Below are 19,000 nucleotides of genomic sequence, written 5' to 3'. Positions count from 1 at the left end.
GCACAACATTAAAAAAAATTATTTCCATAGGTTTTTGGGGGGAACAGGTGGCATTTTGTTATATGAATAAGTTCTTTAGTGGCGATCTGTGAGATTTTGGTGCACCCATCACCCGAGGAGTATACACTGAACCCAATTTGTAGTCTTTTATCCCTCATCCCCCTCCCACCCTTTCCCCTCCAGTGCCCAAAGTTCCTTGCATCATTCTTATGCCTTTGCATTTTCATAGCTTAGCTCCCACTTATGAGTCAGAACATATGATATTTTGTTTTCCCTTCCTTAGGATAATAGTCTCCAATCCCATCCAGGTTGCTGAAACAGCCATTAATTCATTTCTTTTTATAGCTGAGTAGTATTCCATTATGTGTGTTTGTGTCACAGTTTCTTTGTCCACTCATTGATTGATGGGCATTAGGGCTGGTTCCAGATTTTTGCAATTGCAAATTGGCAATGCACAACCTTTATACATTTCCACCCAGATCATTTTCAGAAGCTGTCTTCTGAGTGTACGCCCCATAAAACCAGACTGGGACCACGGTGCATGCAACAAAGTTCTTATACATGAATTTATGGATAGAACAGTAATCCACGGGATTGAAGAGCCATTAGACCCCTCATTTCCTAACCTTTGTCAAGAAATAACATGGCATTCATCTCAGATCGGTCAAGAAGAGAGGCTCCTGGCTTGAATCTGTATAGAAATCATGTCTTGCACCAGAATCTATGTATTCTGAAACTCCTTTTTCTTTTCTTGGACATTATCATGTCATAGAGCAATGAGTTATTTTCTAACCAAGATTCCCTCTCTATTCTGTTTCTTGAAGGTATAGATTCTATTTGACTCCTAATTGCAAAGTCATTGCCTAGTTCCTCTTAAATATAATCTGAGTCCTCATTATGGGCAAATAAACAATAGGCAGCTAAGAGCAGAAAGCCCAAAATACAACGAACTGACTGTAAATGAGCAAATCCATTTAAAAAATGGGTTAGAAAAATAAATCCAAAGTCATAAAGATGCCTCTATCCTTTGACTTATACTTCTCAGGCACTTATCCCAAAGATGAAAACTCTATAGGTGCTAAGTAATTAACTCTAGTGATTCTGGTATTAGTGAGAAAAGCAGAAAACTACTAGATATTCTAAGATAAAGCGGAAAAACATCATCCTGATGTTATATTGTGTGGCCATTATAATGATGATCGCAGGGAATGAGAGAGCAACATGAATAAAAAACAATGCTTAAGCAGCTTCAGGGAAGAAATAATAACACAAATCACAAGCCCATGATGACCACAGCTTTGGACCATACATTTGGACTGGGATTGCAGAGGAAAGTGGAGAAGGAACGACAGTGGCTTGTGGACAGTGGTGCATGTTAGAGCCATTCAGGTGCAGGTGAATCTCATTTCCTCCATGTCTTCAGAGAGCTGTCTGTGTGATAAGTTTAAAACGAGCACAAAGAAGGTCCCTGAGATGTGGATTCTGTTCCAAAATGAAAGACGAGCATTTGGAGCACAGCCTCCAGGCGAGAGAGCCCAGCTTTGCATGCAAGACATGGAGATTTCCCTTCCTGGAGCCAGACCTGCACCGGCTGTAGTGTGTGATTATGCTCTCGGGCCATCTGCTCCGGGGTTGTGAAGGCAGTCATGTGTCCTCCTGCCTGGACGTCAGGGAGGACACCGATCACTAGTCAATCTGCTTGAAATTGCCTCCTATGATTAGTGTGTAATGACTCAGGTAGGTCATGGCCACGGACGTTTCTGTTATTAATGCATTAGCAGCTGTAAATGGGGAATGATTCTGCACAGAGTGCAGGTTTATGGACTTGGTGGGAGAGTCTGTCCCTGTGAAGCGTAAATGGTCATTGCTGGGAGAGGAAACAACCCTGAGAGGACAATGCCCTCTGAGAAGGATGAAGAAAGCCAGCTAGATTAGAAAGGAGAAAACCTGGGCTGGGACAAAGAAAGAGAAGAAAGTACTTGTATCTAGGATATTCCTTGGTCCTCTCTCACATCTGGTCAAACTAATCACATCCTTACATTCCTGAGCCCTCCCTGGTATTGGCTAGTCAGTGATAGTTAATCTCACATGGATTATTTTGTTTACTTTAAAGTTTTATCTTCCAGTGTTACCATGAGTGTACAGCACCATATCTGTTTGTTTACTATGATATCCTCGGTACCTAGCGAGAATCCAAAATCAAAATTTTTCCATAGCTATTTATGAATGAATGAAGGAAGGAATGATGGCATTACCAAGATAAGAATGTTGACTTCCATATCAATGTCATAGCAACTTGAGCTAGAATGTACCACCATGCAGTTTTGCAAGACAATTTATTCTCCTTAAACAGAGGGACTGAGGTTCAATAAGAGTTAACCGATTTTCTGCCAATGCATATGCATGTACACACACACACACACTCACGCACACAAGTCAGTCAGTGAGAGAGGACATCCCTTCTCAGCACATAATTATTTTAAACAGCAATAACAGCAATCATTGTTACTGTTTACTGTGTACCAACTGTAAGCCAGGCATGGAGTTGGGCTGGTATTTTCTGAAGCAAGGATCTGCAAATAACCACCTGAATTCAAAAGAAACTAGGCATATATTTTAGGAAAATAAAACCATTCTGGCTATCTATACATGGACAAAGTTTGTGTTTTTTTGCTTTGGAGCTTCTCAAAAGTTGGAAGAAATTCTAGCCTCCTGAATTTGGAAAAACCAAATTCCTGTTTCCATATCGTATTAACCAGCCTATTTTACCAAAATTTTGGTTCATCCTTTGTGACTTCCATAGTCTTCTACAGGAACCACCAGTAGGAATCAGGTGATTCCAGATTCACTAATGTCTTCAGAAAACAACACTACATCCTCAGGTTGAGCTGAGACAGCAAGCAGAGCTACTCTTTAGTTTAAATGAAGGGATTCAGCAGAAATATCATTACTGTTTTCTTCAGTTGGTAACTAGTGAATGATAATGATAAATACAAAGATTTCACCTCATAGGTGTTAAAGCTAATAGAAGGTGAATGCAGGTGAAATTTGCTTTCATAATCTATAATTCTTAGTTTACTTTTCCTTTTTCAGACAGGGCTTTGCTGCCTCCAGGTTGGTGTGCAGTGGCACAATCAACTCACTGCAGCCTTGGACTCCTGGGCTCATGTGATCCTCCTGCCTCAGCTTCTGAAGTAGCTAGGACCATAGGTGCACACCACCATGCCTGGATAATTTTTTAAACATTTTTTGTAGAGATGGGGTATCACTTTGTTGCCCAGGCTGGTCTTAAACTCCTAGTCTCAAGTGATCCTCCCACCTCAGCCTCCCAAAGTTCTGGGCTTATAAGCATGAGCCACCATGCCTGGGTACCTTTCCTGTAATTCTTTACTACAACCCATGAATGTAGATCAAATTATATTAATATTAGTTTCTCATTATAGCAAAGAGAAAGCAAAATGTCTGTACTGATTTAGTTGCAAAGCTAATTTAGCTACATAGTACACTCTCCTGTCAAGAGAAAATGGGCTAATTTCTGTACACAGGTGGGCCAGGGAGGGACTGACTGCTTCTGGTCGTAACTTATCCATCTCTGTCTTGCTGAGATAATGATACTTCCCTTCAACCTTCTCTTCTGTGGCCTAGTTTCTATATCTCATTTGCTTTCTAAATTCGAAGTTAGATGGGGCCCTAGTTAAAGACCATTTGATATAGAGCATGTGTTCTCAACCAAATCTCATGTTGAACTGTAATCCTCAACGTCAGAAGTGAGCCAGGTAGTAGGTGATTAAATCATGGGGGCAGTTTCTCATGAACAGTTTAGTAACATCCCGTTGGCACTGTCCTTGCAGCAATGAATGAGTTGTAACAACATCTGGTTGTTTAAAGTGCGTGGTGCCTCCTCTCCCTCTCTTGCTCCTGCTCTGGCCATGTAAGATGTGCCTGCTCCCCCTTTGCCTTCTGCCATAACTGTAAGTTTCCTGAGGCCTCCCCAAAAACTGAGCAGATGCCAGCATCATACTTCCTGTACAGCCTGTGGCTCTGTGAGCCAATTAAATATCTTTTCTTTATAAATTACCTAGTCTCAGGTATCTCTTTATAGCAATGTGAGAACAAATTGACACTCCATTCTAGTTCAATTCCTCATTATCAGTATTGCAATCAGGAAACTGAAGCCAGATTGGTCAAATGTGTTGTTAAGAGTTATGTAGTTCTTGTAAATGGGAGCTAAATGAAGTGTACCTGTGAACACAGAGCATGAACTATGGAGACTCAGAAGGGTGGGAGGGCGGGAGGAAGGTGAGGGATGAGAAATTACTTAATGAATACTATTAAGGTGATGGTTACGCTAAAAGCTCAGAGTTGGCTGAGTATGGTGGCTCATCCCTATAATCTCAGCACTTTGGGAGGCTGAGGCGGGCAGACCACTTGACGTCAGGAGTTTGAGACCAGGCTGGCCAACATGGCAAAACCCTTTCTCTACTAAAAATACAAACACTAGCTGAGCATGATGGCACACACCTATAATACCAGCTACTTGAGAGGCTGAGGCACAAGAATAGCTTGAATCTTGGAGATGTAGGTTGCAGTGAGCAGATATCACACCACTGTACTCCCACCTGGGTGAAAGAGTGAGACTCTATCTCAAAAAAAAGAAAGCCCAGACTTCACTACTATGCAACATATCCATGATGTATGGAAACTGTACTTGCAACCTCTAAATTTATGCAAATTGAAAAATTAATAAACAAATAAATAATGTTTTCAAAAGACAGTTGTGTGGTCAATTCACAAGCATTGCTCCCTTAATCTTTCAAAGACTGATCTAGATTGGGGGTATGGGGGTGCCACCGGCAGTCATGGATGACAGAAGAATAATTTAAAAGTACAAAGAGTGTGATCAACATTCACAGCACAAATTCATTCAACTCAATGAACAACTCATTCAAAATATGTACCTGCTTGTCACTTTTACAGGTGCTAAGGATACAGAAGCAAGCAAGACTGACACACCCCATGCCCTCAGAACTCCTCCAGTCCAGTGGGGAAGGCAGATTGTGCACACCCAGTAAAAGTGGTCATCAGGGATCATCATAAGCACCATGGCAGATTTTAACTGGGTAAGATGATGAAGAAGAACAAGGCTGACAGTGGGGTGCTGCCTGGTCTTCCCTCTTCCTTACCCATGCTACTACTTTACACACCTTCCTTGTAACTTCCATTCTTTATTATCCTGCTCTGTCCTCACAATAAAGAAGCAGAAGGAATTGTTATTTTTTCTTTTAGCTCTCTGTCTTTTCTCTCTCTGCCTTCTCTTTCTCTCTCTCTTTCCTCCCATGCTCATGTACTCATTCGATCGAAAAAGATCTGCAGAGTTCCTGCCCCTTATATGCAGAGGGAAGCTGGGAAAAGAGCTCTGCTATGCAGCAGCTTAGGAGAGGTAAGAGATATTCATAGGGGAAATGTAAACAACAGTGTGGGGGTGGTTGGTGGCCAGGGAAGTGTCAAAGCAAATGGGATGGTCAATGAGCATTATCTAGATGAGTTTGTCCTTCCAGACCACAGACTCTAAATGCAGCTGGCATGAAACCCACCCTGTGCCTGGCCTTGCATTAAGGTAATGCCCTAGGTCATGCCTGTTCTCATTCTCTCTCCCTCTTGTATTCCAACTGGCGCCTTTTAACCTCTTCCACTTCCAACCCATCTGCTGAATTTTGCATGTGAGAGAACTGTGTCTCCCTGGAAGGCAATTATTGTTGTTTCTCTTTCAATACCTCCTTACTCTGTTCCACTCCTGCCTGTTCCACTGAAACCCAGATTCTAAAATATAATCATAGGGTCAACTTTCTACGTTGAAAATTGGCTTAGGATTTTCTTTATCCTACAAGGGGCAATCAAGTAGCTGAAATAAACAGAGAAAAATTCATTATCAGGAGGGCTTAACAGAGATCTACATAGAAGTGTAGACTAAAAGAATAGGAAAGGCTTTCCCAGCTGGTGAGACCAAGTGTAGCAAGTGCTTGGAGCTGGGAAATAAACATGTTTAGATATCAAGAGATGAACTTGCCCAGTTGGAATGAAATGTATTGAGGGATTCATGGAGAAAAGATAAAATGTTAGGTAAGGACGAGCTTATTCAACAACCAACTAGACGATATTCATGTTTCAAGAATATTAGTCCTGCAATCTGTTGGCTGGGATCCAAGGGAAGGTGGCTTTAGGTATGAAGACTACCTAGAAAGAATTTCCAGATACGTAAGTAAGAAGTCCCTGGAGCAATATGCCAACAGAGGGAATGAAAAGAAGTCTCTTAGAAGATACAGATAAAACACTCACTTATCATTTGCTGGTGGATGAAAAACAAGACAATGTTAGTAACTAAGGCTTGGGACTGAGATTCCTGAGAAGAGAGTGGTGCCCATGGGTGAATGAGTGAGACGTGGACTGATTTCAAGTGTTATGCATTGGGAGCCTTAAGTGACAGAAAGAAATGAGTGAAGATGTATAGCAATCTGTGCTGCATATGGCATTAGAATTCAGTGATAGATCTGGAGTCTATTATTCTAGACCTACCAACGTAGAAGTGAAAGCTTTGAAGACGAATACTGAGGAAATAAAAACCAGCCATCAGAAAGACCCATACCAGTATTTCATCTAATGTTGATGTTATATTTCTCTCACTTACACAATACCCCATCAAAAGGTGGATGCATTTATCTATCTCTTCATTCTTCCATCCCTCTATCTGCCTGACCATTATTATATCCAACAAGTACTGATGGTGAACTATGGGCCAGCACTACAGTAGATGCCATGGAAATAATCAGAGGTGATATACTATTTGAATAATCAGCATGCATTAGGCACCAACCAGTTAGAATAGATGAATGCTGTGGCATTGTGCAGAGTCCCAGGGGACCATTAAACCTTTAGTTCTGGATCAAGGGTAAATTCAAGGAAGCAGAACATATGGAACAGCAGGGAATAGAGGACACTTTGGGGCTTGAGACAGTAGCAATTTATCAGTCACAGTCCTAATTGATCTATAACAGCTAAGTATCAGCCTAGGTACAAGGACGGACACTTCTGACCTAGCCCCTGTATTTATAAGGCTGCTAGTCTAAAGCCATCCCATACAACAATACAGTATCAGGTTACAAGCCACATGTTCTTAAATTTAAATTAATGAACTCTCCGGACACAAAGAAATGAGATGATAGATATGTTAACTACCCTGACCTGATTACTATACAGTATATGTATAGAAACATCACTATGTACCCCATGAATATGTGCAATTATTGTTTGTCAATTAAAACTAAAGTAACACATTTATGTTACTTTAACGTGATGGCTCATGCCTGTAATCCCAACAATTTGGGAGGCCGATGTAGGAGGATCACCTGAGGTCAGGAGTTCGAGACTAGCCTGGCCAACATGGCAAAACCCCATTTCTACTAAAAATACAAAAATTAGCTGGGCATGGTGGTGGCTTCCTGTAATCTCAGCTACTTGGGAGGCTGAGGCAGGATAATCGCTTGAACCCAGGAGGTGAAGGCTGTAGTGAGCTGAGATCGTGCCACTGCACTCCAGCCTGGGCAACAGAGTGAGATTCTGTCTCATAAATAATAATAATAATAAAGTAACAAATTTTTTTAATAACAGTTTTTTAAAGAACACTTAGTTTTCAGTTCGTTTTCAGGTGTAATAGTCACATTTCAAGTGTTCACTTGCTCCGTCTGGCTGCTGGTAACCATATTGAACAGCACAGATAAAGAATATTCCTTATCTATTCTCTTAGCAGGGTTAACTATGTAAGGTGATAAGTATGTTAAGTAGCTTGATTGTGGTAATCATTTCACAAGGTATATGTACATTAACATGTCTCATATATACCTTAAATCTTTGCAATTTAAAAAAAATTAAATTTTATTTTTATTTCAATACTTTTAGGGGTACAGGTGGTTTTTGGTTACATGGATGAGTTCTTTAGTGGCGATTTTTGAGGTTTTGGCACACTCATCACCCAAACAACTCATCACTCAAGCAGTGCCCTCTCTACCCAATACTTACAAAACCTCCCACTTTTCAGGAAATGCTGAAGCCTGAGCTTCAAGGACAGGAAAAGATAGATGTGGCATGTAGGGAATTAGAGATGGAATTTCCTTTATTATTAGGAACAAAAGCTGCGAGTCTAATCTCCTGTGTGATACAAGCGTCAGCTGATTAGGGTTACGCTAAGTCATTCCGATATAACTAACAGCTAATACACCATCTTTTTAGTTCTTTCTGTCTCCACCTTCTTCTTCTCTGTACCCTCAACCTCCTCCCAACCTTCCCCCTCTCAGTCACCAAAGCCAATTATATTAAGACTATGCTTTTGAAATTGACGCAATTCTTATTGGTCAATAATACCTCATTAAGACTTGGTGAAAAAAAAATATTCCTATAATCACAGACATGGTGTATTGGATAGCACTAGACCAAAGAAAAAGACAAACATAAAAATAAAGTTTGCACAATTAATTAATTATAAACATGATGCAGCATGCCATGGGATTTTCAGCCCGATAGGAAAATAGAGATCAAGGAAACCTCTTGGAAGTTAAATTTTCAAGTTGTAGAAAACCATGCTGAGGCTTAAGTTCCAACACTGACCCTGCTACTGTGAGCTTTCTGTGGCTTTCCTCTTAGCACACAGATAACAACAAATGGATGTGGAGAGCTAGAAAACAGATGCTGGTTCCTGGGAGCTCACTCTCTTACACCATGTGCATTGGCCAATCTGTTACTCTAGACCTGTCAAAGTAGAAGTGAAAGCTTTGAAGAAGAGTATTGGGGAATAGAAACCAACCATCAGAAACACCCATACTGGTCTCTTGTCTAATGTCAATGCCATCTTTCTCCAATTTACACAATACTCCATCAGGAGTTAAGATGCATTCATCTACCTATTCAGCTTTCCTTTCTTGTACCTGTTCGACCATCATTATATCCAACAAGTACTCATGGTCTACCAACACGACAGTAAATGCTGTGCATATCATGAGGGGTAATATACTATTGAACAAACAGCAATCCAAAGGGTCCCGATGCAAAGGAAACATTCTGGAAAAAATTAAACAAGAATAACCAAATTTTGGAAGCAGGAAATGAAAATTAATTTTCTGAAGCCAATGGACACATCAAAACCTGGATTCAGACTAAAATATGGCATTCTTCACAACATCAGCCCAGGCCCAGTGTCAGCCATGTACAAATTCCAACTACTAGGTCATCGCTCCTGCTAAAATCCTGTAAGAGACTGGAACAATTTCTCAACCAGCATGCATCCAACATGTTATGGGTGAAGAACACACAAAACCCAGGCATGTGGCCAGCTTAGATGTCAAATCATCTGCCTTCCTGATAACCAGGCGATGTCCCAGAATTCAATGTTTGTTCCAGAGGAAGTGACTGCTTGGTTTCGGAAGGGGATTGAGGTTTGCTGTATCAGAGAAGCTGCAATCCCAAGGACAGGATGGAAACCTACTAGATACACTAACAGGGATCAATACCCATAAACATCCCCAATAAGGCATCTTGCCATTGCTTCCTTTCTAAAATGATTTCCTTAAAAAAAATTATATCTGCTCACTGGTTTAGAGCAGTAAATTAATACTTTTTTTAAATGTCTCTCTTTAGATGGCAGTTGTAGATATAGAAATACCATATCCATAGACAAATTAACATGAGCTCCCTTACATCCCTGTACTAATTATCTTAGGGACCACAGCCTCCCTTAGGTTAAAAGTTTCAATCCCAGTGCAGGGTTGGAACAGGAATTTCTTTCAGAGAAGCAGCAATTTCAATCATATTCAGAAGACAGAGGAATGAGAAGGTCATGTATGATCTGAAAACCCATCCTTGAAACCTTTTGTCCTCCATCCCTCCCCTCCCTGCCCAAGCACCAACAAAGGCATTTATGAGAAAGATGCTGCTTGAAACAGAAAAAGATCAAGTAACAAGCAAATTTAACTTTACACTAAATAGATTTGAACAGACTTCATGCCAAACAGCCCCCACCTTTTTACTTACAAAACCTCCCAGTTTTCAAGAAATGCCGAAGCCTGAACTTCAAAGGCATGAAAAGATAGATGTGGCATGTAGGGAATTAGAGATGGAATTTCCTTTATTATTAGGAACAAAAGCTGCCAGTCTAATCTCCTGTGTGATACAAGCGTTAGCTGATCAGGGTTATGCTAAGTCATTCTGATGTAGCTAACAGCTAATACACCATCTTTTTAGTTCTTTCTATCTCTGCCTCCTTCCCCTCTGCATTTGAATATGCAAATTCCAAGACAATAGAAAGAGTCCTGCAATCCCACTGAGGGCAAAAGAATTCCCTTTGATCAACCTCTTGCAGGCCTGGAGTCCCATGTACTCCAATTCTACCTGCTCCTTTATGACATGGGCTGATATTTGATGTATCAAATTATACTCCAGCACTTTCAGAAGTAGAACCTGCTAAGAAATTCTGCATTCCTATGAAGGAAGCTACATCTTGAAAAATAAATATTTCTTTCAGCTAGCCTTTTAAAATTTTGATATTTATAATTAAATTATTACAGATTTCTTCTTAAAACAAGCTGTTCACCCATAAAACTATTGCAGAGGAGGGCTGACATCAGAGACTTTGTGAAGGTGCTACCCCAAATGCTAGAGTATATATGCATATAAAAAAAGAGAGCTGAGAAAATTGGACAAAATACTGCTACCTTCACCAAAAATAAAGTCCTTGCATGCAATGAGAAAGGCAGAAAGTGGAAAAATGCTTACTTGCTGAAAACAAATGAAATTTCTATAATGTACCCCAGCATCTTAAAGTAAAAAATTTCTTTTTTTTGCAGTAATTTTCAGATCATAGTCATGTATTCCAGCTCAAAAAGAGCAAATGAACTGTTCTTAAATGCCTCAAGAAATACATGCTCTCGGTAACTGATCTGTGTTTGCTGGCATTTCTTTCTACTTTGCAGGGTCATGTGACTCAGAAGGGGGACAGAATGTCTCCTGATAAGACAACCTTAGGGGGGAAAAAAAGAAACCAAAAACACATTTTATTTTAATCCCCAGCTAATAAAGGTGCAGTTAACCCATTGATAACCTCACACATTTCCCAGGTTCATTGGGGAGGGAGGGCTAAAGGAGGGTGGTTCTACCTTGCAGGCCCTCTTCTCATCTCTGATACAATAGGGCAGAAGAGAAAGACATAGGCAGGCAGCAAAGTTTTTGTAACAACTTCAAACCTGCAGAAAAGAGCTTTTCAGAGAGAACAGGATCAAAGACATGGATGTATTTATGGAATGAATGTTCAAAATGGGTTGCACTTACTGAATGCTGAGTCCGATCAAGGAAGCTGTAAGTTCCACTTGCATGAGTTCTTTGACCAGTTTCCTAAAGAAGAAAAAGGGGAATGACTTTAGTATCAAGAAATGTATCCTTGAATTTTGTCTGCACCTTTTTTGTCATAGTAATATGGACCAACCTTCAAAATAGGTTCTGACTATATTGTGAATTTAACAGCAATGATGGTGATGATGATGATGAAAATGATTCAGTTCTTCGATGTATTTTTATTACATCCTCTCAGATCCCGGCAAAGAAGGTGTTATTATCTTCTCTATTTCAGAAGAGGAAACGGAGGCCCAGACAGCTCCCACAGTTGACAAGACATGCATGTACATCGTGAAGCCTGAATTTGAACTCGGGCAAGTCAACACCGAGCTTGGAAGTACTCTACTGTATTCTTCTCTTACACCATGAGTTCTTGTCACAGGAGGTGTTCAAGGTAAGACTGGAGGTTGACATTTCAGATATATCATTATGGATTTTCCCCCTAGGAATTAGCTTGGATGAAATAAATTCTAAATTTCCTTTCAACTCTAGAACTGCAGGATTCTACAATGTGCATTCAGGTGATACTTAAAGTTCAAATATGGAAATGATTTAATTTTGCAATGAGTAGAATTATGATACAAGGTATCCTAGCAGTAATAAATTTCATAAATATGGCTATCATCACCCAATCACAGGGAGTGAGATTCATGTTCATTGATATTTAAATAAACCAAATATCACCTAAACTGCAAATGGCTATTATAATCTCCTATAGTTCAGTGAGTTGAAAGAGAGGTCATCTCCTACCAGAAAAATCAAGAGTTCTGGTAGATCTGAAAGATGTTTACGGCATCCTATACCCAAGGGGGTTGGGATACTGACTTGTTTCCTCTCTGGGGAGAAACTTAAGTAGCAGAGATGGGACTACTTTGCAGGGTTCTGGAATCCTGATCCACTGATAATTGAATTACTCTTATAAAGTAGCACTACAATTTACGCCAAGACTCAACAAAGTTCACAAGATTTAGAGGTAAATTTTAAACATTATTTGCAGATATGTTTAGACAATATACCCCCTTTCCTAATGTGATAGGTATATCTAGATATATAGATATACAGATATACATATAAATGAAGATGACATATGTGTATGTATGTGGATATATATATGTGTGTGTAGTCTTCACATCTGGTGAGTCCCCTCTTGTTGATAAATTACAACACCTAAGAACATCAAGTGACATCAAAATATTGGAAAGAGGGGTGACCTGCAGAGAGACCCAAGAATAGATAGAGCTATTAAGTGGTTGAAATGGTGGTGATAGTATTCACACTTCTACAGCCTTTTGCTTTGCATTTTGATATTTTCAATTTCTTTCAACTAATAAAAATGACCAATCTCATGGGCTAGTGTCAACAAACAGCAATGATGCACTCATTCATCCATCCATCTATCCATCCATCCATCCATCCATCCATCCACGCATCCATCCATCCATGTACTCACCCACCCATCCACCCATCCATCCACCTATCTACCTACCCATCCACCCACCCATCCACCCATCCACCGATTCACCCATCCATCCATCTACCCACCCATCCCTCACCTATCCACCCATAGACCCATCGATCCATCCATCCATCCATCCATCCACCTACCCATTCATCCATCCGTCCACCCATCCACCCATCTATCTATCCATCTGTCCCCCATTTAACTACCCATCCATCAACCCACCTACTCATCCATCCATCTTTCCAGTCATCCTTGGCTTCACTACCTTCTAACTTTGTGACCATGGCCAAGTCACTCAACCTTTCTTTGTCTGAGTTTCTTCATCATTAAAATGGGAATAAACAGTACCTGCCTCAAGGAATTCAGGTGAATATTAAAAGTTAATATTTGTAAAACACGTAGCATTGTGCTTAGCACAAAGTTGGTGCTTTTTAAAAGTTTATTGTTTATTAAGCCTTCTAAATGTCAGGAATTGTCCCCTTGGTGCCTACAGTCCAGTGGGGAAGATAGACAGGTCTTCACCGGGGACAGTGGGGAAGGCTCCATCAAGGAAGTGGCAACGGAGCTGACATCGTAAAGGTGAGAAGTGGAAGAACATGATTTGGGAAGAATAGTTAGAATAATTAGAATAGAAATAGTCAAAATACATAGTTCTCTTCTAGAGATTCACAGTATGCCTCCAATGCAGGATAATCTGAGTCCTAATAATTATAGTAGTTGTAGTTTCACTGAATCCCTAGTACAGCCCAAACTTCATATCAAAATTTGCATGCATCCTCTCATTTATTAAAAATAATAGCTACCATGGTCAGGTTCAACCTTTTCAGCTCCTACCCCCTCTTTCCTGTCACTTCCTCCATCTCCGAACACATCCTTACATTCTAAGATCCAGCTAAATCAAATACTTAAGACACATTGCACTAGTATTCCTTTAGCCCTTCGATTACAACCTTCTCTCATCCTAAACTGCCCTTCACCTGGCCCCATTTGAACTCATGGAAGGTCTGGAGTCTTGAGACTTGAACATCTACCCAAGCGTGCTCTCTGTAACTTTCATTGACCCTTCCAGTGGGCCTGAATTTTAGGGGAGGTCCCTATGGCCATTGGCATATTCTTCTATCAGAAGCAGAATATACATCCTTTCTAACTTTTTGTGGACTTGGCCTACCCAGGCTGTGAATTTCTGGAAGGCAAGGGCAATGTTTAATTCAACACTGTAACTTTGTAGTCTGGGAAAAGGCCCCTTATGTACTGCTCACTACATTGGGTAGCCTAAGAAGTGATTCCTCCTTGCCCCAGAGGGTTACAGCACCAAGAAAGGACATTGACCTTCATTCCAGAAAGAGGTTTCTCTGAGCAACTGGGCCTTCTTTGGTGCTACCGTACTTGGTACCCAGGTAATAACATTGAATTTCATGTCCATGTGAGTCCAAACCCACACCTTTACATCTGGTCTTAATCCAACCTACAGTTGAAATGAATTTTATAGCCCCTCCTTTCCACTAATAAGAATCTGTAAAGTCATTTAGGGGGATTATTTTATAAAAACAGAGGCTGAGAACCATTGTTATAAAGCGAGAACAGAAATGATCATTAACAATGGCACCAGACAGCAAGAAAACCCTAATATGCTCTCTAGAGTTCCAGAAGAGTGATTTAGTGGTTTTTTTTTTTTTAACTAAAATGTTCTGAGTTTGCAATTACTCTTGCAAACTACGTGAAGAGCAATTTGTGACCAGGGAGAATCTCAGGTCCCAGTGGAATTGGGCACAATTTTCATTGTACCAAGATTACACAGAAGCTAAAGAGCTGCAAGTGAAGGAAACTCAGAGGACATTGGAACAAAGTCAGGCAGAATGAAGGTGAATGCTCAGTTCATGCATTAGCTACCTTCACCTATGCACTCCATCCAAATGGATGCACAAAATAGCAAACCGATTACTTCCAAAACACTGCTGTTGATGACCCTTGGACAGCCAGAATGTAGTTTTTTTCTAAGTCTGACTCTCTAAACAGGGCTGGCTACTGCAACGTTTCTGTTTCCATAGATTCTGCCATGAACTGCTTCATAGACTTCCCCAGGCAATGAATGCAATGCCATCTCCTCCTGCCTCCAGGCTTGCACCCCTTGCCCCCATGCAGGTCAAGGAGTGTGACCCTTACAAAATGTAAATGTGACTGTGTTACTTGATTGTTTAAATCCTACATTGCTGGCTTCCCATTTCATTCCAAACCTACCTTACTCCTGACATCCCTAATGATTTGCTCCTAGACACAGCTCCAGCCTTATTTATTTGCTAGTAAGGAGATCACACTTCCCCCCAGTCCCGGGTACCAGCACCATGGACTTTCCCATTCTGGACCACACTTTACTCCTCACCTGCCACAGGGATGCCTTGCATGCTATGGCTTTGACTGGGGATGCTCTTAGCACCTAATTAACTCCAGTGCGTTGCTGCTTCCTGTTGGAACCCCCTGACCATATGGCTTTAAGAGCCCATCATCCTTTCTTCATAGCCCATATCCCAGTTTGCATTTTGCATCCAATTAAAAATTATTAGAAAAATTATTTGATGAAAGTTTGCCTGTCTCACCAGCATGTTAGTTAGCTCCATGAGGGCAGGAGCTGTGTGGGTTTTGCTCACTATTTTAACTCTGATCACAATGCTATGGATATGGCAGACATTCAGTAAATATTTACCCAAGGAAGAAAAGATGGAAGGTAGGGAAACAGGGAGGGACGGAGGGAGGGGGAAGGAAAGAAGTAAGGAAGGAAGGAAGGAACGGAGGAAGGAAGGAAGGAAGGAAGGAAGGAAAGAAGGAACTATCGGCTTAGTCATCCTATGGCTAATTTTAGACACACTCAGCCTCCCCAAAAGTCATTTCCCTCCCCCATCTCTGTCTAGCATAGTGCCAGAAATTGGGTCTGCAGCGACTGATCCTGGCTCCATTAGTAAGTGCTATGTTGAGAAGAGACGAAACCTCACCCTATCTAGGTTCAATTTTCTCCTAGGAATTTGCAAGGCACACTTAAGTGTCGTCAGTAACTGTGGGGTCACTCTTCTCTGCCACGTGTGCAGAAAACAGCAGAAGTAGCAATGAGAGAGAGAAGAAGAAGAGAGTGGAAGAGCCATGGAGGAGGGTTTTGGGGCGGGAGGGTAAGGGCTGTCTTGTTTCCTGATTACACAGCGGTTCAGAAATGCTGGTTCTTCCTGGGACCTAGAACACCTCCTGACTTTTAGTGCTGAAACTCACTTCTGTGCTCCTGTGCCGTGTAAGAAATATGCCCATTTATTGAGTGAGTTTGAATGGATTTCTGTTGCTAGCAAACAATGCAATTATGTATAAGACCATCTCAGAGGGTGGTGCCTCACCTAAGTTGGGATTTTGTACCCACCCTGCAGGCAGGGAAGCAAACTGTATCTTGATCACATCAGGGATTATGATTGCATACATGCTCTCCAAGCCTCACAGCAGCCCCTGACCTCATTCAGGTGTCTGGCGTTTAACTGTCCTTGAAAGGACCCTGAAGCCAAATCAGCAAGCTGCCCAGGGTTGCTTGGTACCACTCAGGGATTATGATGTGCGATTCCTGGTGGTAGAGAGGTTAGTGCCCATCACACCTGGGATGGGAGAAGTGAACTAGACAGGAAGTGCACTGAAGCCACCTTAGATTGGAGATAGAGGCCCTCCCCATGGGAATCCAGTGACTCCCAGCCACATAACAGGAGGCTGCTTAGCAGTAACCACTACTGCAGTCAGAGTATCTGATGGGCCTCAGTCTGCCATGCGAAAGATTCATGCCTTCCTGGACTCACTGAAGATCTCTGCACCCTGAGCTCCAGCCTCAGAAGCAATACGTAATGTTACTGTAAACCTGTGGTTGCTTTTCTAAGGACAGTCATGGGTTAAAGCACCACCTTTCCCTGCCATCAGGCGTAGGCATTTCACACAGTGAGGACAGCATGGGATATCCTTTGACTTCAGGAGCGGATTCTCCAACATCATCTCCTTTTGCTTCCCATCCCATCCCCACATCAGATGCTTGGTCTCTGTGATGAGCGTTCCCCAAAGAGAGATTCTTTTTCTCCCTTTATATTTGTTGAGTGAGCCTCACAAGAACAAAACCCAAAAGCCAATAGTTCTTTTATTCTTTTTTTTTTTTTTTTTTTTTGAGACAGAGTCTCGTACTGTCACCCAGGCTGGAGTACGGTGGCATGATCTCGGCTCACTGCAACCTCTGCCTCCTGTGTTCAAGAGATTCTTCTGCCTCAGCCACCTGAGTAGCTGGGATTACAGGTGCCCACCACAACGCCCAGCTAATTTTTTGTATTTTTAGTAGAGACAGGGTTTCACCATGTCGGCCAGGCTGGTCTTGAACTGCTGACCTTGTGATTTGCCCGCCTTGGCCTCCCAAAGTGCTGGGATTAAAAGTGTGAGCCACCACATCCAGGCAAGCCAATAGTTCTAAACTAAATTGAAATATCCTAGCATCTCTGATAACACTGTGCCTGTGCACTACTTGTTTCCTATGTCTGGGAGTCTGTTCTTTTTTTTTTTTTTTTTTTAACCACTGGTAAATGTGCACCTGTTCTTCATAGCTTCAGGGAGTCCTCGCTGACTCCCCAAGCACAGTGAATCATGCCGTCTTCCCCACTCTTAGAATCCAGTTAGCATCTCTATAGACTCTTCATTCGTAGACATCTGTCTCTACATCTGTCTTTTCTATTGGAGTGGCAGCACCTCGAAGCACCAGGCTGTGCCCAGTCATATTCATGAGTGACAGTACAGTTTGACAAATACTTTGACATCCTACAGGTTTTGGACACAGATTTGGTTCCAAAGTCAGTTATCTTATTAGTTCTGGGCAAGATGTTTGACCGCTTGGAGCTTCAGTTTTTTTGTCCATAGAATGGGTATAATAATGCCCACCTCAGAGGGTTGATGTGAGGACACTACAGCTAAATTACCTGGCACTACTACTAAATAAATATTACTGGAGCCAAACAGCCAAGCGCTACGCCTACTTCTTCAACAACAGTCCTTTTAATAAACAAAGTTTTACTGTGCTGTGCAAAATTTTGCCAAAGCAATAAGATCATCCAGATGACTTTCAGCATAGCCTAGTATCATAAGCCATCACGGCACCTGCCACGTAGTAAGTGCTCACTGAAGATTCCTAAAAATAAGGAACCAGTGAGGCTCTTCTCTTACTGATGAAATACAATTGTATCCGCTATTCCAAGGTTTACATGTGGCTTATGCTGCTTAAAGGCAATAAGCGGCTGGGTGTGGTGGCTCACGCCTGTAATCCCAGCACTTTCGTAGGCCGAGGTGGGCGGATCACGAGGTCAGGAGTTCGAGACCAGCCTGACCAATATGGTGAGACCCCATCCCTACCAAAAATACAAAAATTAGCTGGGCGTGGTGGCAGGCACCTATATTCCCAGCTCCTCGGGAGGCTGAGGCAGGAGAATCACTTCAACAGAGGTTGCAGTGAGCTGAGATCGTGCCACTGCACTCCAGCCTGGGCGACACAGCGAGACTCTGTCTCAAAACGCTACTACTACTACTAAAGTCAATAAGCATCATTGCATTTGCAAGAAACAAACGCATTACACATTGCACTGAAATGCAATTAGTGTTTCTGCTGCATTTAATTTGGCTGCATTTGCCCATTCAACAAGGGCTCAGGTATAGTCTCTGTGTCTGCTTCTGTTACTCCCAGCCTCCCTCTGCAGGGAAGCAAACTTCTCCCCGAAGCTCTAGGGACCTCCGAGAGACTAACAATATTACACCCCACACACCGCCTCCCTTTGAGCCTTATTGTTGGTGTGTTTAATTTCCTGTCTTGGCCTTACAGGAGATTTCTAATGTTTGGGCTGTAGGGTATGTTCTGATTAAAAATAATCCTCCCAATTATGGGCTGGCATGAGCCTCCTGTCAGGCGCACTCTGCCACCAGCTCCGCTTCCCTGTCAGCAATAATTGTGTCTGCAGTGCCTAACTGTAAATGAAAACCCAAGGGGCAAGTTTGGGTCCCTGGTTCCTGGGCCGCGCCGGATCTTTTAATTTGCACTGTCTGTCAAAAGGATGCAACTGTGTG

The 19,000-nt window shown here is 41.8% G+C and overlaps 1 protein-coding gene across 13 annotated transcripts in view; it reads right to left on the bottom strand.

Annotated features, from left to right (window-relative positions):
• RBFOX1 (RNA binding fox-1 homolog 1) overlaps window positions 1-19,000 on the bottom strand; it is a 2,479,284-nt gene that overhangs the window by 1,386,802 nt on the left and 1,073,482 nt on the right. For all 13 annotated transcript variants that reach the window (XM_063598326.1, XM_063598327.1, XM_063598325.1 and 10 more), the window contains one exon: window positions 11,371-11,433. In XM_063598326.1, the coding sequence (XP_063454396.1) occupies window positions 11,371-11,433 (63 nt within the window). The remainder of the gene's footprint in view (window positions 1-11,370; window positions 11,434-19,000) is intronic.

Source organism: Pan paniscus, chromosome 18, assembly GCF_029289425.2.
Source record: "Pan paniscus chromosome 18, NHGRI_mPanPan1-v2.0_pri, whole genome shotgun sequence".
NCBI lineage: Eukaryota > Metazoa > Chordata > Mammalia > Primates > Hominidae > Pan > Pan paniscus.
Note: the sequence above shows the minus strand (reverse complement) of the source record. Positions and strands in the feature narration are given on the sequence as shown.